General features: G+C 41.7%; 2 protein-coding genes across 16 annotated transcripts; one reads left to right on the top strand and one right to left on the bottom strand.

The window, feature by feature from the left end:
• LOC131218747 (oligopeptide transporter 4-like) lies at positions 1 to 9,485 on the top strand. Its single transcript, XM_058213511.1, has 6 exons — positions 1 to 573; positions 1,608 to 1,705; positions 5,405 to 5,968; positions 6,487 to 6,739; positions 7,792 to 7,974; positions 8,598 to 9,485. Exons 1-6 carry the CDS (start codon positions 31 to 33, stop codon positions 9,210 to 9,212), a joined length of 2,256 nt encoding a protein of 751 aa, XP_058069494.1. The 5' UTR covers positions 1 to 30; the 3' UTR covers positions 9,213 to 9,485.
• Positions 4,478 to 25,507, bottom strand: LOC131218745 (uncharacterized). 15 transcript variants are annotated; one of them, XM_058213505.1, is made up of 11 exons: positions 25,116 to 25,505; positions 23,592 to 23,690; positions 22,118 to 22,277; positions 21,421 to 21,600; positions 21,196 to 21,330; positions 19,564 to 19,646; positions 18,583 to 18,676; positions 18,390 to 18,487; positions 6,570 to 6,722; positions 6,198 to 6,267; positions 4,478 to 4,729 (listed from the first exon to the last, which is right to left on the bottom strand). In XM_058213505.1, exons 1-8 carry the CDS (start codon positions 25,352 to 25,354, stop codon positions 18,392 to 18,394), a joined length of 1,086 nt encoding a protein of 361 aa, XP_058069488.1. In that variant the 5' UTR covers positions 25,355 to 25,505; the 3' UTR covers positions 4,478 to 4,729; positions 6,198 to 6,267; positions 6,570 to 6,722; positions 18,390 to 18,391. The 15 variants fall into 15 exon arrangements, with proteins under 15 accessions (XP_058069488.1, XP_058069487.1, XP_058069486.1 ...); XM_058213504.1 differs by lacking the exon at positions 4,478 to 4,729 and adding an exon at positions 5,083 to 5,175; XM_058213503.1 differs by lacking the exon at positions 4,478 to 4,729 and adding an exon at positions 5,083 to 5,172.
• Positions 25,508 to 27,786: the final 2,279 nt, after the last annotated feature.

The raw sequence follows: 27,786 nt of genomic DNA, 5'->3' as shown, positions 1-27,786 counted from the left end.
CTCTCTCTCTCTCTCTCTCTCACAGTCGCCATGAGAACTCTAGAAATCGAGGCTCATCCCTCCTCTTCCAGGCAAAAGGACCAAAATGCACTAAAAGATCCGGAAAATAACGAAGCCGACGACGATGACGTGTCTCCCATCGAGGAGGTCCGGCTTACGGTCATGAACACGGACGATCCGACGCTGCCCGTCTGGACCTTCCGCATGTGGACCATCGGCATCTTATCGTGCGCACTCCTCTCCTTCCTCAACCAGTTCTTCTCGTACCGTACGGAGCCGCTCATCATATCGCAGATCTCAGCTCAGGTGGCTTCCCTGCCCATCGGGCACTTTATGGCTTCGGTGCTCCCGCGGACGAAGTTCCGGATCCCCGGGTTCGGGTCGAGGCAGTTCTCGCTCAATCCAGGGCCGTTCAACATGAAGGAGCACGTCCTGATTTCGATCTTCGCGAATGCCGGGTCCGGGTTCGGGAACGGATCGGCGTACGCGGTCATGATCGTCAACATCATAAAGGCCTTCTACGGTAGGAGTATTACTTTCCTGGCGAGCTGGATTCTCATAATCACTACGCAGGTACTCTTTTGTAAAAAGAATAAAATCGGGTGCTCTCTCTGTTTTCGTGTTTCCCTCTGGGGTTTTGCTAACGTGTGCTGGATCCCGGGCTGTCTTTCGGTGCGCCGGGTCCGGGGGTTTCTCCCTGGTTTGCTAACGTGCGCCGAGTCCGGGCATCCTCTGCGAGGTTTTGCTAGCTTGCACTGATCCCGGGCTTCCGTTGCAGTGTTTTGCAAGCGTGGGCCGGGCCCAGGCTTTTCCGGGTTTACTAACGTGCGCCGGGTGTGTGCTTCCTTTGCGATGTTTTCCTAGCGTGCGCCGAATCCCGGGATTCCTTCAGTGGGTTTTTGTAACGTGGGCTGGATCCAGTGTTGCTAAATTGCGCGGTTTTCCTTGGCTGCCTTTTTCTCGTTTTGTCTCTTGTTATGTTTATTTCTTGTATTAGTTTTTCAAAGCCGCACGGGTTTTCGCTGGATTGCGCTGCGTGCTGGGATTGTGGTTCACGTTTCGAGTGCTTCCCTTGTGGTTTTCGTTCATTTCCTGTTTTTTGGGGGTTTCTTTCTCTAACCTGCGCTGGTATTGGTGGTCATCTTCTTGTTTCATGCTTTTTGCTAACGTGCGCTGCGTTTATGAGGTTTTCCTTCTCTTTCCGTTCAGTGGGTATCTTTAACCAACGCCATAGGGTTCGATTCCCTCTCGCTACAGCCGTAGCTAACATGCGCGACCGCGTTACGTGATAATCAAGCTGCTCTTCATATAGGCGATATACACAGCTGTAAGAAAGATCCTAGGTGCTAAATATAGGATATTACATAGCCGGAGAGATTTACAATCTCATACGGGAAGACGTCACTTCCTTTTTACGTGGGTCTTGCTAACGTGCGCAACCTTTTTGTGTTGTCATCTATTTTCGGCTTCCCGTCATACGTCCATTTCGGGCATTATTTGTTTTTTTTTCCCTTTTCTGTGTATGCACACCTCCTTTTCTTCTAGTTCTGCTAGTCAGCGGCGGGCTTTAACGACGGGATCGTACTAACCTGCGCTTAGGGTTGCAGGTTTTGGGATACGGATGGGCTGGGCTGATGAGGAGGTACGTGGTTGACCCCGCGCACATGTGGTGGCCGGGTACTCTCGTCCAGGTTTCGCTCTTTCGGTATGTAAAATGTTTCGGACGTAACGCCTGATATTCTCTCCCGCTATTCCCTACTTTCCCGCTGATAAGCTGATGGAGTTTCGGTCTGTTACGAAATTCCTGTGTTCATCCGTTTCGTGAGAAGAAGTTTGTTTCAGCTGGGGAGACGTACACTCCGATTTCTGGGAAATGATATGGTAGAACCAGGAGAACCGAAATAGAGTAGAGCCGCATCTTTTTAGAGTAAATGTAGTTAGTGGATCTCGATCTAGACCGTCCATCTATTGTGAATTACTGAGGATGGCATGCCATACAGAACCTACATCTTCTCTGATGGACGGTGTAGATAGATGGCTCTAGTATATTCTGGTTCTTCCGTCTTCACGGTATCAATTTCCCAATTTGTATGGAACTTAAGCATGCTCACACGAGAAAAAGTTCCGTGTGGCCCACTTAGATGTGTCTGTGTGTACGTGCGGCATCTACTCCAAGGTGGCTCAAAAAAATAAGAGCGATCCAAAACTCAAGTGGGCCCCACCTGAGGTGGGCACGTCTAGCGTTAAAAAATTCTGGGGCACACCGAAGATTTTAAGTGTTGTTTCTCTCCCCATCCTGATGGGAATCGCCTAACGAACGGGCTTGGATGGCATATCAACATCACTGTAGGCCTATCCCTACTGTTACTTTTGGTGTGGCCCACTTGAGTGTTGGTTTGACTTTATTTTTGAGCCCGCGATCTAACATGCGATGGCACAAACGATGGACGGAATGGATGTCAAACAACCATCAATATGAGCTTAACCGATTTTCGTTGCAGAGACTGAAAAGGCAAAAAGTCGAGTCTGCTCCACGAAACCGTCTATTTGCAATCGTCCCATTTGGCCGTTCGATCCGCCGTACTTTTGGGTGGTGCCAACGTTACGGTAGACTGCGTCCGCCTGGACAATAATCCATCCGTATAAGGGCTCCTGTGAGACCCACCATTATGTTTTTATTATTTTTTTATTTTTAAAATCCACGCAGTCCATCCGTTTTCTCATATCATTATAAGGCATGAGCCTAAAAATGAAGCAGATCCAACGGTCAAGTGGAGCACACCAAATAGTGAGATTGGCCTATCTTAAATGCAAGCGTCATCTCTGGTGTGGTCCACTTAAACGTTGGATTTATCACTTTTTTTTTTTGAGAAAATGAATGAACTCCGTGGATAAACAGATATGTCACGGTGGGCCCCACAGGCCACAGAAGCCCTATATCGATGGATTATTGTCCGGTAAGGTCGGACGCAATCCGCTTCCAGAGATCCACACGGGTCATATTATTCCCAATTTCACCGTCTTTTAAAGATAAAAATCGCTATAAAAAAAATAAAACAATTATCTAATTAATATGTAATTTATATTTTGAAACCTTTTTCGAAAAGATTTTCAAACCGCTACCTCATTAATCAATAGGATTGTCATTTCACTAACCCCACCCATCCGTAATTCAAATGGACCATGTGTTTGGAGATGGTTTAGAGGGCGAGGTAGAGTATTACCTGTACACTGTTTCCAATCATGTGGTCCACTTGAATCACCTATGGAGCTGATTTTTGGGTTCTTGACCTAAAATGACATGGCTCACTTAGTGGTCGGGTGGATTTTAGATAAACATCACAGTGGGGCCTACCCAAGTCACCCACATGTATTGGAATTGTGTAATGGGGTAGTTTTTTGAAAATCTTTCTGAAAGACGTATTAGAATATAAATTATATATTAATGAGGTAGTTATTTGTATACCCACCACCGTACTACGAACTGTTTAGATCTTCTGGCATAAAATTAAGGCCATTGGACACCTCAGTTGGGTCACAACGTCTCAAAACATATGAATGGAGTGAGAGATAATCTAACTGCCAACTTTCTGGAAGCGGTATTGCTTGGTGGTCTGTTGATGTGGCAAAGTTCGGTGGGCCCCACCATGATTTATGTTTTATCGATACCGTCCATCCATTTTGCGAAGATCAGTTGAGGGCGTGAGCATTAAAATGAGGCATATCCAAGTGGACCACACCACAGAAAGCAGCGCGGATTGGATGCCTACCATTGAAAACTTCATAGGGCCCACATAAGTTTTCGATCAAGCTAGATTTGTGTTTTCCCTTCATCTAGGTCTGTGTGACCTTATGAACAGGTTGGATGGCAAATAAACATCATGGTGGGCCTTAAGAAGTTTTCAATGGTCCCCACTCCTTTCTATGGTGTGGTCCGCTTGAGCTTTGGGTTTACCTCATTTTTGGGCTCACATCGTAAAATGATCTCCCAAAATGGAAGGACGGTGTAGATATAACACATACATCATGGTGGGGCCCACGAAAACTTTGCCACGTCAACATAGGTGGGTGGTGTTCTGGCACACCACGCAATCCACTTCCCAACTTTCCACATTCCGGCCCACCTGAAGAGCGAACTTGACATAAGCGGAAGATCTGCGAACTATTTCCAACCTCACTGGAAATCTCAATCTCACTTATCTGTTTCATATTTGCACCTGTGCTTGCATGTTCATGTTTAAGGCTCTACATGCTTTTGGAATTATGCGTGCTTGGAAGCGATCAGTTCTAACTGACCAACGGTCCGAATTATATATACACGTGTGGCACTCATGACGATCATAGCTACTGATTTTTGAGACGAGGCATTTGCAGTGCGCTCCTCGCCTGAAGTCCACCGCCTGAACCCTACTCTTTTAGAGATCCACACCGTTCATTATGTCTTCCCCACTGCTAAAATGAGTAAAAAAATCACGGAGCAAGGCAATGAATAATACACTATGAAAGAAGAAATCACAAGAGATAAGAGTCTTACTGATTCAAACAAGCCTTGAATCTACTTTACAAGACTTATTTATGCCCTTGAACCCTTAAGAACGAATTAAAAATCCCTAAAACACCTCTATCTCAAATCCTTATTACACTTGATATATATAGTGTTACAACTGAAATAGAAAACAACGAATTGCGCAAATCTTCTATATGATGGCATACACACCCCATGGAGGATCTGTCAATGGCATCAAACTTCTTCAATTCTATCGAATAACAACACTAAAATGTTCCAGCAAGAATTTCCCGAATTTTTCCAATGAGATTTAGCTCCTATCGATGGTATCGACAGACCTTGTTATTGACAAATTTAAGACATCAACAATAATCACATGCATGCCACCTTGGCCCATTCATAATTCCTACCATTCATTGCCACATGGATAGGATGATCCGGACCTTTCGATTGGTAGCTTGTAAAAGGGACGGAAGCTGAAATAGCTAGCCATGAGTAATGAGTCATTGACTCCTATCTTTTAGGTAGCTGAATCAATCCTGGGCAGATGGACCAGAAGTCGCAATGCGCATAGCTTCTCGCACCCATAGAAAGATCACTCAGATATCAAAATGTACTCGAACAGCAGGATGGCCAGGTTGAGGGACTTGAACTCCATGATGCTCCTCCTAAGCCCAAAATCAGTGTATGCACAGATTTTAATGAGTTCATCTACTTAGGACTGACATTTCGTAAGTCGAACAAAAAAAATCCAGTCATCAATGTCTAGTCAGTAGTAACATGGCCCATTCACAATTATGGCCGCTGTGGACGATCTGGATCGGTGTCTGTGTAAACATAAACAACAGTGATGGCCCCACTAATCAACTGAGCTGATTCATGTTTAAAATTTCACAGGGCCTTGCATGAGAAAGATGAAGGGCGCATGTCCCGCGGAAAGTTCTTCCTCATCGCGCTCATCTGCAGTTTCTCCTACTATGTTTTACCAGGCTACCTCTTCCCAACACTGTCGAACATGTCGTGGATCTGCTGGATCTTCTCCAAGTCGGTCACCGCTCAGCAGATCGGCTCAGGGATGAAGGGCCTGGGCGTTGGGTCATTCACGCTCGACTGGTCCACCGTCGCCGCCTTCATGTTCAGCCCTCTGATCTGCCCCTTCTTCGCCATCGTCAACATCTACATTGGCTTCTTAATGATCATATATGTGGTCATCCCAATCTGTTACTGGTGGTTGGACGTCTACAATGCCAAGACATTCCCCTTGTTCTCATCGCACTTGTTCACAGCCAGCGGCCACCCTTATAACATATCTGCCATTGTCAACGACAAGTTCGAGATTGATATGCCCAGCTACCAAGCGATGGGCCGGATCCATCTGAGCATGTTCTTCTCTCTTTCCTATGGATTTGGCTTTGCCACCATAGCAGCCACAGTCACTCATGTGTTTCTCTTCAATGGAAGGTAGAGATCTTTAATCATTTTGGGTGTGTTGTGGTACATTCAAACACTTTATTTTTATGTTGATCTGGTTTAAAGCATCCAACATGTGCCACGTGCGAGGACCAAGCTGTTCATCAGGTGAACCCCACCATGTTGATGTCACACAGGTGGGTCCACAGGCGTGCGGTTGATATGGGCAGTTGGCAGCTTTTATATTTTGAAATGTGCATTGTTTTCATACATGACTCACCTGATTTTTAAGCTGACCTGATCCCGCGGTTCCGATGAGTGGCTTGGAGCTCACACGTGCCTGCGTGAAGCTGCATGTGGAATGAGCAAAAACTCTTGAATTACTAATCTACCAATCTTTTGTTCAAGTGTTTTATTTCCTCCACTGCCATTGCTTGTAGATTTTTGTGAACATGGGAAATATAGTGGGATTTAATCAATCTGTGAAAGAAAAGAAGATGAACTGAAAGGCACAAAACAAAGCTTAAAAACCATTTGTAAGTCCTGTTTTGGAATTCTAACCCTCACAGGGAGGTGTGGCAACGCTACCGGGCTTCTCACAACAACAAGGAAGACATCCACACACGACTCATGAGGAAGTACGAGGACATACCCCAATGGTGGTTCCACCTCTTGCTGGGCTTGAGCTTTGTGGTCTCTCTTATTGCGTGCATTGTCATGAAGGACCAGATTCAGATGCCATGGTGGGGCCTCATCTTCGCCTGTGCTATGGCCTTTGGATTTACTCTTCCCACCAGCATCATAACTGCCACCACAAATCAGGTATGTCATCATCATGAAGCTTTTGTCATATTATTATTTTCCGTTTTCTGCAACTCTCAAATACATACTAGAAACCAAAACATAACAGCTTGCTGCAATATGTACAACCGTTTTCCTTGGAGAAGAAAGAAGAAGAAAAGAGAACTTTGGAAAAAGGGTTGTGTCGAGAAAAGCACAACCGTAAAAGAGGAAATAACACAGCTGATCTTAATGCAATTTATATAGTTGCAACAATGTCCTAAGCTTTCTGTACCATTTGGAAATGGAACATTTGAAAAGTCTGTCTTTTCAAATCTTTATAAATTTTCTTGTGCCCCACTTTGCCACATCAGAAATTCTCGTCATTTTATGGGCCTCTCCCAACTTTACATTTTGTGGCCAAGAATCAAGTGATTTTCTGATGTCCTGCAGCACTACCCATCAACTTCTGAAAATGCAATCTCACAAATTTCAGTTGTAGGGTAGACTTGGCCTACAACACTTTGCATGTGGGGCAAATGTGGTGGATGTACATGTATGCCATCCAAGCTCACCACTGGTGTGTGTGCAGTATGTATGTCATCCAACCTGTCCATTAGTGTGTGCAATGTGTATGCCATCCAACCTGTCCAACAAGGTCACCCCACAATGAACGTGGGACATGCTATCATGAGTAACTGCTGTTTTGAATTTTTGATCTACAATAGCATGTTAATATATGCTATTTTTAAAAATGTTTTTAAAGAAAAATCTGTTTTTTTTTTTTCAAATTTTTTAAATCATATATAGGTGCTCGACACCCTAAACAGGTACAGGCATGGGTCCCATTTTCAGGCCTGAAACGGGTGTTGCAGCCATTGGCAGGTATGGTACCCTTGCACCTGAACCTGGCCTTTTGCCACCACTACATATCGCATCCAATCGGCCCCTTAGCATGATATATACAATAAATTTTCAGAAGACAACACGAACATTTCATTAGCTATTAACGTGAGCTTATTTTTGCCATTATTCACATTAATCTTTGTTAATTTCTTTCTGATGTTCTATTTATTGCCCCCTTCCATTCTCAGACGCCAGGGCTGAACATCATCACAGAATACCTCATGGGTCTGATATTACCAGGAAAGCCCATAGCCAATGTCTGCTTCAAAGTCTATGGGTACATAAGCATGACTCAGGCTGTTTCTTTCCTCTCTGATTTCAAGCTTGGCCATTACATGAAGATCCCACCTAGATCGATGTTCTTAGTTCAGGTAGTCTCTTCTTTTCTGCCATTCCAATCTTCAGCTATCTCGTTTACCAGACTGGTACCGATGAGGCATTTGATTAAATAAATTATAAGATCAAGAAACAGTAATATAAGCTACAAAAATTTTCACATGCTCTGTTATCATATTGTAGAAAAATTCAACTGTAGAGGCCCACATTTTGATGGTAGAAATAGTTCAAACAGCTGGCACAATTGATTGGAGATGAGACAAAAATCTTCCCATTGGATGATATCAGCCTTCTGTTTTGGCCCTGTAAACATTTGCCATTGTTTGTAATACAGCCCATTTTATCAAATGGCTGTCATCTTCTGGCAGGGAAGAAATTAGGATGGACCATCCAATAACAGGGCCCCAGCAGTTTGATGTCTTAGATTACTGAAAGTAGAGTACCACTTGGTCCTTTCTGCATCAAACACAAAAGAAACAGTGGCAATATCTTCCTATATGCCTCATTTTAAAACACATTCAAAGAAACCAAAAAAGGGTCGGATCTTAAAACCTTCATGTAAATATCTTATATTAGGTAGGAGTAAATGAGTAATGCTTTCCACCACTTTTCATTTTGTAGTGTTTTACTGACCGTGGATACAATCTCATCTTATCAGTTCGTCGGCACCATCCTAGCTGGCACAATAAACCTTGCGGTGGCATGGTGGCTCCTCAACTCCATTGACAATATATGTCATGATGAACTCCTTCCACCCAACAGTCCCTGGACATGCCCGGGTGACCGTGTCTTCTTTGATGCATCCGTCATCTGGGGCCTGGCGGGACCCAGGCGCATATTTGGCAAACTTGGCAACTATGGCGCCCTCAACTGGTTCTTCCTTGGCGGTGCCTTGGGCCCATTTCTAGTGTGGCTCCTACACAAGGCATTCCCCAACCAGTCCTGGATCCCCCTGATAAATCTTCCAGTCCTTTTGGGAGCATCAGGCGCAATGCCGCCGGCGACTGCATTGAACTACAACTCATGGGCAGCGGTTGGGACGATATTCAATTTCTTCATTTTCAGGTACAGGAAGAAATGGTGGCAGAGGTACAACTACGTACTTTCAGCAGCACTGGATGCCGGAGTTGCATTCATGGGCGTGCTGCTGTACTTCACTTTGAGCATGGAGGGAAAAAGCATGACTTGGTGGGGAGCGGAAGGTGAGCACTGTGAGCTTGCCACCTGTCCTACAGCCAAGGGCGTAGTGGTTGATGGTTGTCCAGTATTCTGATATTTATTGCTTTTCTCTCCATATATTCTCCCAGTGATATTACCTTGAGATTCTAGGTTCTCCTTTAAGGATTCATCAGTTAATAGAAGTTAGGAGGCCTTGTGGATTGGCTTTGCTCTAGAAAGGCAAAGAGAAGGTTGGATGGAGCTCAGATGTTCAAAATGCAATTTGGGTTTGTTATTAAAATGCAAAGAAGATGAAATTCAGGTTTAATTAGTGATTGTTTCAGGAGGATTAAAGTAGCTGCTTAATAAGACTTGGTGCTTTTCTTCTTCTTCTTCTTCTTCTTCTTCAGCATTTGATAGTGAAGTCATTGATTTTCGCTTCTTTGTTTTAGGTGAGTTCAAGCTTTAAAAAGTCTTCCATTTTTTATTTTATTTTATAATTTTATTTTATTTATTTATTTATTTATTTATTTATTTTTTTTTTTGCAGTTTCATATGCATACCATATTTTTTATTGAATCACCCCACATGGTTCATAGCTTGTACCTTCAAATGGCAGTGTAATAAGGCTGTGGATTCCTCCTTTCGGTGTTGGCTTTGGTTCTTAGTTGTGATTCTAAAGTGGAGAAATGGTCACCTTTAGGGATGCAAATGGTTGAGTTGATCCATAAATGTGTCAGGATTTGAAATTGGACCCACTGACTTTGTTTTGGGTCCAAAATACCGCCCCCATTACCAAATGAGTCTTGTCTGCAACTTTTCAAAGTGGACCTGACTTGATCTGCCTCTAACTTGACTTTTGAATTGGTCAGATCTAGATCTAGACCAGCCATTGTGGACTTGACCCAAACATCATCTATAGAAACCCTTCAATTAGGGCAATTGATTCGAAATGTAGAAGTCTATCTGAAGAAAAATGTAGTTGGGTGCTTCATAGGAAGTCCATATTAACTGGGGAATAAGAAATTATATTGATCCAGACCCATAGAAATGTGAGTTGACTGGGTCCTCTTATGGCACCATTTGGATGCACATTCTCAAAAGGGAATTCCAAAAAGGGTTTTTTTAAAAATGAAAAATAGAAAAACTTCAGAAAGACATGGTTTGCAAAGTGCATCCAAACACACAACAACTGCCATTTGAATCAAAACTGCATTTTGGCCCCAAAAGCTCCTTAGAAGAGTGCATCCAAACATGCTTTGGTCTAGATGAGATTGAGACCTAGCTTCTTTGGACTCGTTAGTCACCCTAACCCAACCCATAGGATCTAAATTCCATTGTAAAACGAGTTGGATTGTGTTTAGTACTCCCCCCAACCCTTTAAAAAAAAGAAAGAAAGAAACAAAGATAATGAATTTAATTAAAGGCTAGAGGGTGACAAGGAAACAAGATAACCCGACTGATAACCCCCCTTATCAAGCCATTGGGCAACCCTCCACTGAGCTGACTCCGCATCCCAAAAGTCGCCACAACACCATAGGACCAAACATGGCTAGTATGATACTAGAAGGTAGAAGTCGAGATGCAAAATGAACAAGTAAAAAGGCTTCACTAAAAAAAAAAAAACTCTGATTTATCCTTAAGCCACACTAGTGAATCTCTTACTCCTGAAGAAGGATGGATCTTTTGCACGTGAGAAAGAAGCAAAAGGAAATCAAAATCAGAGTTAGGCAAATTCCAATGATAAGGAGAAGTCCAAACACTCCCCAATCCAGACATTGAGAAGTAGCGGTCTATCGAAACCTCAACAAAAGGGCAGAGGAGGGCCAAATAAGGAAAAATATCTCCAAGTGAGGAATCCCCACACTAGATATCATTCCAGAATCTAACCCTCAATCCATCCTCTATTGCGAAGTCCAAGCCAGAAAAAACTATTAGCAATGCGAGCAACTACTTTCTAGAAGAAAGATGCTCAATATAGAGACGATTCATTTCCAGCAACAATGGACCTCTGCCGGCTTCCCTCAAGATAACGAATTCCAGTACCACCCTCAGCATCTGCAAACCTCCTTGATGCTCCTCCTTCCCAAAGAAATCCCTCCAAAGTTTATTTATCCTATCAAAGACTTACCTCGGGCACCTAAAAAGTGACATAAAGTAGACAAGGAGATTGCAGCGGGCCACTTAAATCGGAGTGATTCTACCTCCCAAGGACAGAAATTTGCTTTTCCAAGGCGAGAACTTCCTCTCCATTCTCTCTATCACCAAATCCCAGAGATGCTTGGCAAGCTTTCCTTAAAGGCAAACCAAGATAGGAAGAGGGAAGAGACTCGACCTGACAACTGAAAATGCCAGCTAGTTGGGCCACCTCTTCCTCAGACAAGTGAATCTCGAGCAATGCAGTTTTTGCAAGATTAACCTTGAGACCCGAAACAACTTCAAATATCTTATTATTTTCCTAAGATTGTCCACCATGGACGCATCAAACCTGCAGAAAATGAGAGTATCGTCAGCAAATTGAAGGTGGTTGACGCGCTAGAGGGCATTCTTAACCTTAAAACCCCAGAAGAGGCCAATTAATTGACCCTTAACCAACATCCTGCTTAAGGCGTCAGAAACCACAAAAACCAGAAAAGGAGATAAATGATACCCCTAACAAAGATCCCTTGAGGCACGAAAGAAACCAAATGGAAGTTGTTAACAAGGACAAAAAACCAATCCAAGGAAACACAAGCTTTAATCCACAGTCTCCACTTGGCCCCACATCCGATCGAGCCAACATATAATTAAGGAAAAACCAATCAACGTGGTTATATGCCTTGTTCAAAATATCTTTCTTACTACACCTATGATAGGAGTCCAAACACTTGTGAGCAATAAGTGCACTATTGAGGATCTCTCCTAGTAATGAAGGCACTTTAGAATGGGGAAATCAACTAAAGAAGCACAACTCTCAATCTTCGGATGAGAATCTTCACAATAATTTTATAGGAACTACTGATCAAATTAAGAGGTCTAAAGTCATATAAACAATGCACCTTGAAGTTCCAAAATCAAAGCAATGAAAGAACAGTTCATCTCGAATGGCAAGTGGCCAGAATCAAAGCATTCCTCAATGAAACCCAATAGATCCAAGTTGACCATCTCCTAGAAATTTTGGAAGAAAGCCAAAAGGGAACTCACCTGGCCCTGAGGCTATGTCCCTTTCTAAATCCATGATGAAAGCCTTGACTTTCTCCTCACCAATAGGTGCCTCGAGGTTTACAGCATCCTCCGAGGAGAAATGATTAAATGATGGATTGTCAAGATTCAACTACACCCAAGACTCTTCCGAGAGTAAATTCAAAGAAATTGATGATTGCATCATAGGTAGAAGCCTTATTAGATAACCTTACCTCGTCAAATGCGAGGGAAGAGATGCAGTTGACTCGAGCTCTAGCACTAGCTATAGCATGGAAGGACTTAGTGTTCTTATTGCCATCCTTAACACAAATAGCCTGAGAGTGTCGGCGTCATTTGATCCCTCATCTTTAATTCAAGCACAATTATCAGCAAATAGCTTATCTTTAGATGCCTTCTAATCAACAAACAAATAACCACCTTCTTTCTTGATGTCTAGCAATTAGATCTCACAGAGAATGGGCTCTAGCTCTAACTCTCTCTGACCGAACACTTATTTTTTTTCCAAACCTTTAGCTTGGCCCTCAACAGCTTCATCTTTTGGAAAAGTTTGAACATTGCTTGACTTGCAACCACAAAAGAGGACCTCCAGCTTGAGACCTAGTACTAGAAGCCCTTAACTTCGAGCCAGGCCAACTCAAATAAAAAAGAACAGGCTCCAATCAACCTCATCCACCTCAAGAAGAATAGGACAATGATCAAACATGGGTATATGAAGGCCCATTTGACAAACTAGGGGGAATAAATCCACTTACCCAGGAGAGACAAGGAATCTATCTAGCTTAGACATGGTTGGGTTCGCTTAGCCATTTGACCATATGAACCCGACACCTCCCAAAGTAAGATGGACCAACTCATGCTTGATAACCCAGTCAAAAAAGCTTTCATAATGCTAGACACCCGATCCCCATGGAGCTTCTCATGGGTGAAGTAAACTACATTGAAATCACTGCCCACACAAGGAAGTTGCCATTTGGAAAAAGAGTTGGATGGCTCCTCCCATATTAGAGGGCCATAAACCCTTGAAAAAATCCATCTGAAATTGGAGGAGAACAGAGAAGCAACCCTTCGAGCTGTCTTCCCTAGCCCAGATCCATGGGTCCTAGAGAACCAAACTACCTCCCGCCGAACCAACTGCGTCAAAGGCCTCTCACTCAAATCTCCCACGGCCTCAAATAGATTCAACCAAAACATAGTCGATCTTCTAGAGCTTGGTTTCTTGAATAATGATAACTTCAACTTTAGACCTTTCTCAAATATCTCTTACCTAGGTACGTTTTGTGGGACACCCAAGCCCACGAACATTCTAGCTAAGAATCTTCATTGGGAATTCATTCTCACCCCTCTCTCCCTTTTCTTGCATCTTGGAATGGCTCCAAACGATCTGGTAGGATCAGCCACAAGGCTAGCCAACTCCCTGCCTACTTTGGGACGAATCAGGGAACGATGAGAGAGCTAGGTTGAACTCCTTCGGAGGCTTTTCTCTTTCACGAGCTGGAATAAGGCGATATAATCTTCCTCCCGATCACTAAACGCCATCCCTAAGAGCTTGTCCACATGGCTAATGGCCTCCCTCATCCACCTATTTTCCTTAACAGTCGCAACAAGATTCTCCATAACTTTAGGCGGAATAGATGATCGGGAATGACCAGGGAGAAACAACCACGGTAGACACACAAGATCCTCCCTCCCTCCAAACCACCCCCTCCATCTTGCTTCTTCCAATTGTCCTCTTCGATTCCTGGTTAACAATCGTTGGCCCATAATGAGCCTTTTGCACCCTAATTTCTTTATCACTGAACCTCCCCTTAAAACCCTCTACTGCCTTTAGCATTTCCTCGACAGTACCCATCTGAACAAAAGCAAACCCTCTAATGGCTGTTGAACCCTTGACCCTGGGAATTACAATCTTTCACAGACCAGAACTTCCCAAATACTGAAGAAAAATTCAAATCCATCGGCTCCTCTAGGAACTATCCACATATATGGTTGGTAGTTCCCTCAAAGAAACTTATACCTTAAAACCTCTCTCCTTTTATCCACTGAAATCCAAACCCCTTTGCTATCCCTAGGAACAACTTGAGAGTGAGATTCAGATTCATCCACTCCTTTGCCCTTAATGGAGTACCGCATCTCCTCCGATGACATCCGAACTCAACAATCTCTTTGGATGTTGCTATGATTCCGAGATGAGACTGATCCTCCATAGTGAACTCTTGAGGCAAGGGATTTCCTAAGTGTCCTCACGTCGAAACGGACGACCGACCTCCCACAAGAAGCAGAAGCACCCCATGGACCCCTTCTCTCCCATGACATCTCGTTTTTTTTTTTTTTTTGGAAAGCTTTGATTTCATTGAACCCTTGGTCCCCTAAACCCCTATTTTCAAGGCCAAAATTGGAATTTTTTTCTGAAAGGTAAAATGATGGAGTGTAGTGTGCACCTGGTTGCAAGTTAGCACTTATCAGTTGTGTAAGTGTGTAGAAATGATGGTGTAGTGTGCACTTGGTTGCAAGTTATCACTTATCAGTTACGTAAGTGTGCAGATATTTAGGGCTCTCGTGTGCACCTAGTTGCAAGTTATCACTTATCAGTTGTGTAAGTGTGCAGATATTTAGGAGTGTGCAGATATTTAGGGCTCTCTCTCTCTCTCTCTCTCTCTCTCCTTCCTTTTCCCCTTCTGTTAAACATGAAGGTGTTTCTCTTCCTTCTTCCTAGAGAAGATACCCAAAGAGCCCACGAACATTCTGGCTAAGAATCTTCATTGGGAATTCATTCTCACCACTCTCTCCCTTTTCTTGCATCTTGGAATGGCTCTAAACAATCTGGTAGGATCAGCCACAAGGCTAGCCAACTCCCTGCCTACTTTGGGACGAATCGGGGAACGATGAGAGAGCTAGGTTGAACTCCTTCGGAAGCTTTTCTCTTTCACGAGCTGGAATAAGGCGATATAATCCTCCTCCCGATCACTGAATGCCATCCCTAAGAGCCTGTCCACATGGCTAATGGCCTCTCTCATCCACCTCTTTCCCTTAACAGTCGCAACAAGATTCTCCATAACTTCAGGCGAAATAGATGATTGGGAATGACAAGGGAGAAACAACTACGGTAGACACACAAGATCCTCCCTCCCTCCAAACCACCCCCTCCATCTTGCTTCTTCCAATTGTCCTCTTCGATTCCTGGTTAACAATCGTTGGCCCATAATGAGCCTTTTGCACACTAATTTCTTTATCATTGAACCTCCCCTTAAAATCCTCTACTGCCTTTAGCATTTCCTCGACAGTACTCATCTGAACAAAAGCAAACCCCCTAATGGCTGTTGAACCCTTGACCCTGGGAATTACAATCTTTCACAGACCAAAACTTCCCAAATACTGAAGAAAAATTCAAATCCATCTGCTCCTCTAGGAACTGTCCACATATATGGTTGGTAGTTCCCTCAAAGAAACTTAAACCTTAAAACTTCCCTCCTTTTCTCCCCTTTTCTCCTTTTATCCACTAAAATCCAAACCCCTTTGCTATCCCCAGGAACAACTTGAGAGTGAGATTCAGATTCATCCACTCCTTTGCCCTTAATGGAGTACCGCATCTCCTCCAATGACATCCAAACTCAACCGTCTCTTTGGATGTTGCTATGATTCCGAGATGAGACTGATCCTCCATAGTGAACTCTTGAGGCAAGGGGTTTCCTAATTGTCCTTACGTCGAAACGGATGACCAACCTCCCACAAGAAGCAAAAGCACCCCATGGACCCCTTCTCTCCCATGACATCTCGTTTTTTTTTTTTTTTGGAAAGCTTTGATTTCATTGAACCCTTGGTCCCCCAAACCCCTATTTTCAAGGCCAAAATTGGAATTTTTTTCTGAAAGATAAAATGATGGAGTGTAGTGTGCACCTGGTTGCAAGTTAGCACTTATCAGTTGTGTAAGTGTGTAGAAATGATGGTGTAGTGTGCACCTAGTTGCAAGTTATCACTTATCAGTTGTGTAAGTGTGCAGATATTTAGGGCTCTCGTGTGCACCTCGTTGCAAGTTATCACTTATCAGTTGTGTAAGTGTGCAGATATTTAGGGCTCTCTCTCTCTCTCTCTCTCTCTCTCTCTCTCTCTCTCTCCTTCTGTTAAACATGAAGGTGTTTCTCTTCCTTCTTCCCAGAGAAGATACCCAAAGAAAGCAGATCCATGGAATTGTCCTGCACTGTTTTTAACAATTGGCACTTGTAATCTTGAGCTATGGTATAGCCCACATCTATCCCACATTAGGTAACATACATTCAAGCTGAATGGAAACAACTGACTGAAGCAACGAATTCCAGACACTCTTGATTCAAGACAGTTGATTTTATTTGAAATACTGATTCACTTTCCATGTGAGCCACTTTTATAAATGTTGACCTGAATCTGTATTGCTTGATATTCAATTGTACTTTTCTGTCTTCAATGGGTTCAGGCATGGTCCGAGTTTTTAGTCTTGCAGACCTGCTGAGAAGGGTTAAGAAAATAGACAACGCTCCACATTAAACAGGTGAAAGACCTCAATCAGGTGGTTAGGATCACCCTAATAGATCTTTCTCAATTCTTTTCTTGGTTGCAATGCTCACTCGTCATGGGGGCCCACCGAATGGGTGGTCTAGATCATCCAAGGTTATGTGGGTAAGACCAAACACAGTACTTCAGTTGGAACTTTCCATGTGAGTGTGGAAGTACTATTTCCGTCAGAAGGTACAACTTATAAAACCACAACCAACCAAACGAAGTAAGGCATGTTCGGAAATCTTGTGGAAGAACAAAAAAAATTTAAGTACAAGGATTGAGGGGTGCTAAAAGGATGGGCATTGTTGTTCTGTTTTTTCATTTTTTGAATTTCGACTGATTAGTGGACTTTTTTTTCCCCCTAAAAAGACTGCATCGTATATGACCATGATTTTAAAGAGTTTTTCTTTTTTAAGAACTGACGAGTTCATTATGGCTTCATTGGTTCTCTGTTTTCATAAACAAATCCAAATAAATGTCTTTCAATTCTTTTAGATGCATTAATTTATTAATCTTTTCTTATATAAGTTTTCATTGCATTCCATCTAAATTCCAATTCTTTTAAACTTTGTGAGATTTCATTCGTGGATTGCACACAGAGATAAATCAAGGGAAAAAACAAAGGCTTTTCTCTTGACCATAAAAGCATTTTAGTGGGTGTAACTAATGGAAAAATGAATTAAATGAAATACCAAGCAACTCAACTTTTACCAAAGCTCATTTTAAATAGTTATGAGTGAATGTCGTTGAACAATGAAATAAAATAAGAGAATCTCCAACTCTCCCCAACAGCTTTCACCACACCATCAAAGATCTCTATTATTTATCTCCTTTCAAAGCCCTGACATAATTATACCTCTAGCCTTAAATGAACCAGCCGACTAATGGCATGCTGCCTCATTATAATCAAGAACCCATCAGATTTCATACAGCTGAAAACAATGATTCAAGATTTCTTTAGCCAAACAGCAATGAAGTAAGCGTTGAGTCTTTACCACTAAGAACTTCATCGAGCATGCTCATTAAGATTTTCAAAAGGAGTGATTCTCCTCACCCTAAAGATTTCATCTAAAGATTATTTTCTCATACACGAATCCCCACACAGATGGGAATATAGTAGATAAGCTCTGCTAAGCACGCACACGTGTAATAAAGCTCATGTACATGCCACACATGTGCCAGCATGTCACATAGGTATGAGATCCAATCCATCCATCAGGTTGATCTGACCTCGTACATGTTTTCCCTAAAATAAATCAAGTCCACTCAGCACATAGGCTACAATATCAACCAGGTGGATGGGTGACAAAACTTCAGCCAAGTTTTCCAGAGCCATACTTTTTTTTTTTGCTAGCTGTGGTCCACCTTACTAGTGGACCAACCTGATTCTTAGGCCAGGGCATCAATATAGTGGTGCCATTCTGATGGATGGATTGTATTTCAGACCTATCGTGTCATGCTGGCACATGCGTGGCGTGTTCATGAATTATTGAACATGCATGTGGGCTTAGCAAAGCTTAGAGTAGATACCTCTTAAAAGCATTCAACTCCAACAGAAGGGTCAAGTTATGGATTTTACCTTCATGACTTTGTCCAATTCACAGAGATCCACTCATTGTACTCGTCCATCCTTATTATAAAGGAGCTCGAACCATGGCAGCCTCCCCCACCATACATCTTCATGTTTTAAGTTGCAAAGCGAACGATGTTCAAAATCACATACCATAGACATGTCCAAAAATAAAATATACTTTTTGCATGGTCATATGTACCTTTGCAATTTCAGAGGTATCAGTAGCACTATCCGTACTCCTCAAGCACATCTTTAGATTACCACGTTGCATGTACACAACTGCACCTATAGGCCTGCCATCACCAACATGTAATTTCTTTAAGATTATGCTTTGGACATAGTGATATTAGCCGTGGATACAGAGCATCGTTATCACAGTAAGCAAAAGATCTTCATATAGAAGACCAATTGACCATGATGGCATTCAATTCTTGTGGTTCCGCTAAGAGAAAATATGAAATAATCATGACAATGAAAATGATAGGAACAACAAGGGTGTTGATGATGATGGAAACATGAACAGCAAGAATTAGTGATAGAGCTTGGCGAAAATTAAAATTTGCATAAATAGGGAGTAAAGAAGTTACTATAGTGAATTTTTTTTTTTTTGGAAGGCATAATAGCAAATGTTTGAAAACACAAAAAAAAATAAAATAAAAAAAAATGGAAGAAGAAGAAGAAGAAGAAAAAGAAAACAAAAAAGGAAGAAGAATTGAAAACGCAAAGGAAGGAGGGTTGGAGTATGTAGTGATATAATAATTAAAGCTATACAAGTTGAATGTACCATATCCATGCTATTTAGGATGAAAATAAATGGTGAGGTGGCAGCAATTGCAACCATCACACTTTGCCTTAAATCAAAGAAGAAAGTTGCACTAAATAATTCAAAGTAAAATTAGTTGAGGGTGCATTTGGCTGCACCAAATATCATTAAGTTTCATGGTATTTCCTGATAAATCAGCCAATTTGAAGCAAAATATCACGATATTTGGTGCAACCAAACACACTTTTCCCCGATAAAGTGGCTTGTCATTTCAAATTTGCAATATAAAAAGAACAACATAATACACAGAAAGCTCTTGAGAGAAAAAAGAAGAAGAAGGGTATTTGTGAATACAGTATCTGATACAAATCCATGTGTTCAAAAGAATTACCTTTATCAGCAATGAGAGAATCATACCTTAGACCAGCTGCAGCACTCCTTATACTTAGTTCCTCACCGATTTCGTTGCTTAAATCGGAATGCCCATCAGCCCTAATTCCCTACAAACAGTAACACATGGGTGAACATTTTCAGTTAAGATATTCTGAAATGAAGATGTCAAGGATTGAGTTAGGCACGCGACCAGTCGGTAAACCTTTGCCAAGCGAGTCATGAGAAATAACCCCCAAGAGGCTGCAACAATGCTATTATGATAATGAATATGATGATTTTGAAATGAAGATGAGGAAGGTCCAAAAGATATATGAAATAAAAAACTCGCTTGGCACTCCTGTATTTTTATTCTAACAATTTGGGTTTAGATTGTTCCCCGTGCCCGATATGTGTGGTATTTTAGATATTCATATCCAACAATCGATGTCCAAAAAGATATGCCATAACATGCAGAGTGCCATCCATGCCACAACCAATTCACCAAGACAAATTTGCAGGATCAAAATAATTCTTGGAAATAAATACTTTATAAGAAATTGGGAAAATAAAAAATAAAAATAAAAAATCAAAGATTCCCAAAATGCTACGAAGGTAAAAAATTCAAGCCAAGAGATTTTTAAAATCACCATTATACTCCCACATTAAAAAAAAAAAAAAAATCTTTTTTCTTATATACTTTGGGCATTTTTGAAAAATAATGAAAACAGATGGTCTTTTTAACATCTTGCAAACAAATTTGAGAATTGAGGAGCAAAATATCTCACGCATATCAAATCAACGTAAGCAAGTGGATCACGAACTGCCCAAATTGCAATCTAGCAAGTATCTGAGTGCTGGTTGCCCATCACAAGATTGTTTATTTTCCATTCAACTCGTGGAGATAAAGCTCTATAATTGTAATTGCCCAGCATCCTCAGATGATACCAGAAGTACCCATATCTTCATCGTTGTCAAAGCCTCATCCCAGCTGTTTGGGGTCAGCTTTACAAATCCTAATTTGGCAACCATCAATATTTAAAACATGTATTCTTATGATTGCTTGGCAGAAGTTAAACAACTAGCTACCTACCTGACATCAACCCTCCCTTATCTGGGCTAGAGACTGGCTGGCACATTGCTTCTAGGAGGAATTTGCATACCTGTTATCTCACAGGAAATTCCTCAAAATGGACAAATAAAAAAAATCCTAAAAATAGTCTCCTACGCACCACGTGAGAATCGCCGAAGTGAACGAGCTGCAATTGCATTTGACAAGGTCACCATGGACTCATGGTGTGGGATTAATCCATACCTCCAAGGTTATGAAAGCACCCAAATCACTTGATCATGTGAAGTAACAGTCATGAAATCCCGATAATCCCCATAGGTCCGATAAGAGACCAATCAATATATATGGCCCAACCCCATAAAGGAAACAAGCAGGTAATCCCCACAACCTCATATACTAGTATTCTAGAAAAGCTTTTGTCATGTCTGAGTGGAAAGCAAGAAGCAGGAAAACGACAATATTCTGGTGATGGAATTTAAGAAATTATCAACCAAAGACAACTAAAATAAGATCAAAAGTATAAGTACATTGTCATCCAAGATAAAACAGGACTCTCTTTTTTTTGAGAGAGAGAGAGAGAGAGAGAGAGAGAGAGAGAGAGAGCTGACCAGACACTCCCCATAGAATCCTCTGCCCAATCGAATTCTGAAAGCTTTTCCCAACAGCTTATTTGCAGCATCCTTGCGCGAGAAACTGTATGATTTTCCCTTGGCAATTAGATCAATTGAACTCATCTGCAGCAACTGTCGATTGAGAGAGTCACACTTAAATGAAGACAACAACATAAAATGTTCGGATGTTCAAAAAGTCTACATAAATTCAAAGTACTGAACCTCATCAAACATATCAGGATTATTAATACAATTCAGCTTCGAACGCTCTTTGTTGAGTCCTATATTGAATGCCTTTATGTCCGGTAAGACCCAGCGGCGAAGATCACCATCTTCAATGTACTTCAGGACCGTTGCCAGACGATCTCTATCTTCATGGTTTACTAGCTCTACAATCTCCCTCTGTTTCCCAAAGCAAGAAACGTTACTCCTAACACATGCTAAATACTAACCAATCAAGGGGAAACAAAAGGTGGGAACGGGCATTAAAATCTGGGGAAGGATCCAATGTTAAGCACTTAACATCTTAGATGTGAAGAACTCTATCCCTGTACACATGACACAAGTACGGGATCCAGATTGTTCATCTGAAGGCTTGCACTGAAGATGGGCCATAGCCCAAAAACAAACGATCAAAAGAACAAAACCATCCCATTGGATGACTTTCAAGGATTTCATATGAAAGAGTTAAGAAAATGTCACCAATGGTCCAAATTCAAAGAGTAAAAATTCCCTGATTAAATGGTTTGAATGGTCTTGTTGTTGTAACTTTTGGAGTATGTCCTACCTACCACAGGGCCACCTAATGAATGGTTATGATAAGAAACTCAAAATCGATGCATACGAAGGATATGTCTAAGAAAAGAAGAGTTTAGCACTGAATCCTTTCCCTTAAAATCCTACAAATGCCTTTTCTTACCTCTGGTGGCATTATCTCGGCTAGTTTCTTTGAGAAGTAATCATACACAGCAATAGAACTACTCTTCTCAACATCGATTTGCAGAATTAGATTCTCTGGACAATGTTCTACCCGAGGAACTTCTGCAACCGTAGATTTTCGGTGATCAAAGACAACAACCCTAGCAGACTCAACCAAGACCGTGTAAGCCACATTCTCAATTCACACAAATATACATTTGCTCTACAGGTTGTATGCAATAAGAACAAACCATGGTTTGAAAATGTCATTTGGGAAACAAAACAACAGCATTTATAACTATAATGGCACATCATTTAACACTATAACGAGACATGGATCTACATTCTCTCTTTTAGAAAAAGCCCACTTAAGAAAAACAATAGTAATCACAGAATGAAATATCATATCAGGCACCACCTGATATAACAGTCGTTTTAGAATTGCCATTCATTCAGTCCGCCCCTCATTTTTTTCATGTTTTGAAAAAAGAAGACAGATCCAATACAAAAGTTTGTGTGTTAATCTAATGTATAAAATGCATCGGAGTTCATCTAAGTACATGATGTAAGTGCATCTAAGTTGGCAATGCACATGGACACCCTTGGGGCTTGTTTGGAACGTGGGATTTGGTGGTATGGAATTGCATTTGGTCCAATGTAAATTCAATCTGATGTTTGGAAACGACAAAAAGGATTAGATTAATCTAAGTATTGTATCATCCAGTCCCAGCAGGAGATACAGTCAGATCTCTAGTAGATTTCGGGATTCACTACATCTGTGGGCCCCACGTTGATGCATGCGTTTTATCCATGCCCGTCCATCCATATGAGCCCTTTACACGTGACAATCGAGTTGCAAGTGCATACAGGTCACTGACATTAGTTATGAAATCTGATCCGTTGATTACAATTCCATGGTCTACCAAACGTAGGTTTCACTTTATACATTGTTTTTCTCAAAGGAAGAATTTGAACCCAAACATGGAATTAGACAGTCAAAATACCACGTTATTTCCAGACATGTAATCATTGTGAAATAATGGTGTTAATTCCACCTAATGCAATTCCATACCATTTAATCCTGCATTCCAAATAGGCCCTTAGAATCAAGGTATTCAATAACAGTAATGGTGGATGTAACGGCCATGTATCGGCCCCATACCATGGGCCATTTTTTTCCGTAATGGCCGTTATGTAACTGTTTTTTAATACCTTGCTTAAAATGCACTTGATAAACTTCGACACACTTAGATGCAGTTAAATGCACTTAGATGCAGTCTGTATGTTAAGCTTAGCATACAACACTTTGTATCAGATTGAGTCTCATAAAACAATTATTATAACGATCATTACTGTTACGAAGCACAATATCTAGAAGGCTGCCATTATATATAAGATGCTGACTATGGAACCTTGGAACATAGCTAAGCAAAATTCTCAACAAATCGAAAAGGAAGACGAGAAAGTTTCTTTACCTTTGGAAGATTCGTGAGAGCTCAAACACAAATCCTTTTGGTCCAATGAAATCTAGAAGATAACATGTCTCGAGACATTCAAAATTCAAATCTTCCACCCTAAACAGAAAAAAAGGAAAGAAGGAAAGAAAGAAGTAAGAAACATTGATGGAATGTACAATGCTTAGATCGAATTACCAGCATTCTCATGTGGGACAATACCTGCATAGGTGGGGCCACCTATTAGTGATCTGGGCCATTCATCCTACAAGACCCAATGTGGACAGTTGGTGCTGCAAAGAACTCACCCCTTGGACAACCCCACCATCCAATAACTGGTACTGCAAATGGATGGGTGAGAAGAAACATAGCCAATTGTCCATATGCAAAACGTCCACTGATAAGATTTTCCATCACCCATACATGGTGTGGCCCACCAGATGAACGGTTTGGATTGCTGAAATGTGGGCTTGATAACTGATGAGGGATGCTAGAAAGAACTCCCCCTATAAGTAAATCGTACTCATCCAGTAATCAGCTCTAGCAAATGATCAGCTGAAAAGAATTAGTAGTGGACGGTGGATAATACACAACTTGAGGAAAGTTAACTGATGGATGGCTGAAATAGAGTGACAGAGTATATTTCCAGTTCAACGAACGATAGTGGGGTCCACCAAATGAACAGCCTAGATCACTTGATGACCACCGGTATTTGGATCATTCTCTGGTGTGGTGCCACCATCCACCATTGGATCCTAGCAATTCAATCATTGTCTGCTTAAAATGGATTAGCAGGGATTGTCTGATGGAGGAGATTTCAGAATAGGGCCATCCAAGAGAGGCCCACCAGATGAACGGTGTAGATCACTGAAAGGTCACTCCCACCCATACAAAGAGATTGGTGTGAGAATGATCGAGTGCACTAAGAGAACTTTAGTTATAGTGCTGATAATTGCATCTGGCCACGTGGACAGTCCAATCAATCGATCTGGACCGCTCACTAGGATTGAAATTGCTGATTAAACCAATCCTGACCGTCCATTTTAAAGGTTATGAATTGAATGTGAGAAGAGTTCGATCCATGCAATCTTTTCAGGGTGACCATTGACGCATGTGCTGAACCTAATGAACGGTCCAGATCAATTTTTTGGACCATCCACGTGCGCCTATGTAGTGCTAATCATTTCTCATATAGGCGTGCCTCCCATGATAGTTCACCACCACTTCCCAACTGGTGGTGATCGATTCTCTTACACGTGGATCACGTGTACGGCTATCAAGACCATCCAAATTATGGGGCAACATGTGGACGGAAGTATAACTTGAAACTCATAGACCGCGGAATCCCAACCATCCAACTAGAGGCAATCAAACTGACGGTTACTATCATCTGCTCGATTTGAACGGTCTGGATCTCCATACAACTATGCACGTGTACAATGTACGAGTCACCGCCACTTTTAAAACGGTAGTGAGCCGCACAAAGAGAAATACGAAAGAAAAAGCAAAATGACTAAAAAGGACAGCCTAGAAGAGGTTATTTACCTGATAGGCTCGATAGAGGAGAAGGGCAAAACAAGGAACGGAAGATTGAGATGAGAGTGGTAGAGATGAGCGAAAAGAGCAGCGAAAGCTCCGGAGAAAGAAGGGTAGTTGTAGAGGGCTATATTGGTTATTTTCTCTTCAGAAGCCCTACTCAGGGCATCTATTGCAGCGTTGGACCTGAAGTTTCGAGAAATTACGGAGGCCTGCCATCGCCGTGAGAAGAGAGAGGAGAGAATCATGGCGATTTTGAAATTAGGAGGGAATGAAATGAAAGAGATTTGTGTGGAATCTCAGTGGAACGAGTTTCCCTGGAAACGCCCTTTAATCGCGTTCGGGTGCGAGGAAGAGACTATAAACGGTATTTCCATGGAAAGGTTTTTCCCATTTTCTCAAAGAGAGAACCTTTCATACTCTGGCAAAGCGTGATAGTTGATACGCAGCCACTGATAAATTGTACAATCGATCGTGACCCGTCCAGTACCGACGGTCGGTGTTGTGGGCCTCACATTTTTGAGAGTTTAATTGGAGTTAAGGTACCTACGTGTATAATTTGTGAGTGCCTGTGTATCGACCTTCACGCTCGGCCAGAGTATCAAATAACCACAGGACACCGCATGTGGCAGCGGCGCACACGAGCATGAGAGATTCAAAACTTCCCAACTGGAAAATCGGAAACAATTTAGAAAAGGAAATGGACGGATGAAAAAGCTTTAGCTAAGCTTTTATAGGCCGTCGAAATATTTCTTAATTTTTGGAGCATCTGAAGAATGAACCGTCTTGATTTTCTGGGTTGCTGATATAATTAGTGAGACCCACGTGATTGACGGATTGAATCTCATGCCACTATGCAACGCTTTCATATATCGTGGCGTGTACGCGAACTGTCTTATACATGCTTGTGTGATTTGCAAACCGAGGTAATTCCACAAACGTGTGGAGACCTGTCAATCCACACACAACCACCTATGGAAATTTGGAAAACGTGTGCATGATCTGAGCTTTCCATCTGATTGGAAATAATGCTGAGATCTTCTTTGTTAAAAACCAGGCAGTTTCACTTCTCCGGTGTACAACTGACAGTCGAAACAATTATTCTCAGCCGTACGTTTGTTGTGTATTCTGTGGCCAACCTGAAGAGTGAAATGTTCTTATTTTTCAGATTATAAGAATTAAAAAGTGTGGCCCACATGATAGAAGTATCTGATATCGTACATATATTCTATATTGGCAAGTATTCTGCGTGTGAATGGGCAGGGTTCTTACACGCGCGTAAAATTAATAAATCTCACCGTCTGATTGTGGGTGTCCCGCCTGGTAGCGGATTAGGTGAGGCCACGGCTTCACCCAAGACGGTGCGGCCCTTGCAGTGGGGCCTACCTTGATGTATTTATTATACATCCATGCCGTTAATCCATATTTCTAGATCATTACAGGGCATGAGCGAAAAAATGAGGCAAATCAAAAACTCAGGTGGACCATACCATAGGAGAACCGTGATTTAATATTCCACCATTGAAAACCTTCTAAAGTCCACTGTAACGTTCCCCTGATGTTTTTTTGCCATCCAATTGATAATGTAAGGTAAACCTGGATGAAGGGAAAAAACAAATATGAACAATCACTTCTCACGGTATGGTTCACTTGAGAATTAGATCTACTTCATTTTTGGAATAACGCTCTGAAATGATCTAGAAAAATGGCCGATGGTGTGGATATAAAATACATACATTAAGGTGGGCCCCATGGTAATGGCCCATCGTCTTAGGTGAGGCAGGCCGCACCTATCGGCTTCCATCCGTAGGTGGGTATAGAGTAACAGCGTAGCAGGTGAGTCACGGACTGTGAGGCTCACTTTAATGCATGTGTTGTATATCTAATGTGATATCAAATTTCCCAAGTCATTTTAAAACATGATTTCAAAAATGGAAGTGGATTGCGTACTGAGTAACTCGTACCCATAGCATACTGAGTAAACCCCATAGGGTCTACCGTTATTTATTTATTTTTATCCACTCTGTTGATACATTTTAACAGATAATTTTAAATATTGCACCTAAAATGGAAGCATATCCAAACCTCAAGTGGACCACACCACGGGAAATAGTGTGATTGAATCTCTACCATTGAAAAATTCATGGAGGCCACGGAAGTTTTGGATCAAGCTGATGTTTGTGTTTTCTCTTCATCCATGTCTTTGTGATCTTAAGAACAAGTTGGATGACAAATAAATATCATTGTGGGTCCTAGGAAGGTTTCAACGGTAGAAATCATTATTCCACACTGTTTCCTGTGTTATGGTTATCTCCAGCTTTGGATTTACTTAAAATTTTGGATCTAACCCCTAAAATTAGCGGGAAAAATGGATGGACAGTGTGGATAAACCACATATTCATAGTGGGCTCAACTGAGTTTACTCAGTGCGATAAAAGCATACTGAGTAACTCAGTAAGCAATTGAAAATGTAATACATCTAAATCTCAAATAGACCACACTACAAAAAAACAACAATGATTGGCTATTAAAAACTTCTCTCGTGGGCCACAAAAGTTCATGATTATACCGTGTTTTTACCTCATCTAGCTCTTTGGGAGCTTATCATCAAGTTAGATGGCAAATAAAAATTATAATGATCCCCAAGAGTTTTTAAATGGTGAGTGTAAAGTCGTGTATC

This window comes from Magnolia sinica, chromosome 11 (assembly GCF_029962835.1).
Source record: "Magnolia sinica isolate HGM2019 chromosome 11, MsV1, whole genome shotgun sequence".
Lineage (NCBI taxonomy): Eukaryota > Viridiplantae > Streptophyta > Magnoliopsida > Magnoliales > Magnoliaceae > Magnolia > Magnolia sinica.
Note: the sequence above shows the minus strand (reverse complement) of the source record. Positions and strands in the feature narration are given on the sequence as shown.

Coding starts and splice junctions, on each gene's coding strand:
- LOC131218747 (XM_058213511.1), top strand. CDS start 31: ATGAGAACTCTAGAAATCGAGGCTCATCCCTCCTCTTCCAGGCAAAAG. Junction 1,706..5,404: donor GTCCAGGTTTCGCTCTTTCG/GTATGTAAAATG, acceptor AAAATTTCACAG/GGCCTTGCATGAGAAAGATG. Junction 6,740..7,791: donor TAACTGCCACCACAAATCAG/GTATGTCATCAT, acceptor TTCCATTCTCAG/ACGCCAGGGCTGAACATCAT.
- LOC131218745 (XM_058213507.1), bottom strand. CDS start 25,354: ATGATTCTCTCCTCTCTCTTCTCACGGCGATGGCAGGCCTCCGTAATT. Junction 21,601..22,117: donor CCGAGATAATGCCACCAGAG/GTAAGAAAAGGC, acceptor TTTGGGAAACAG/AGGGAGATTGTAGAGCTAGT. Junction 18,488..18,582: donor ATACCTCTGAAATTGCAAAG/GTACATATGACC, acceptor TAAAACATGAAG/ATGTATGGTGGGGGAGGCTG.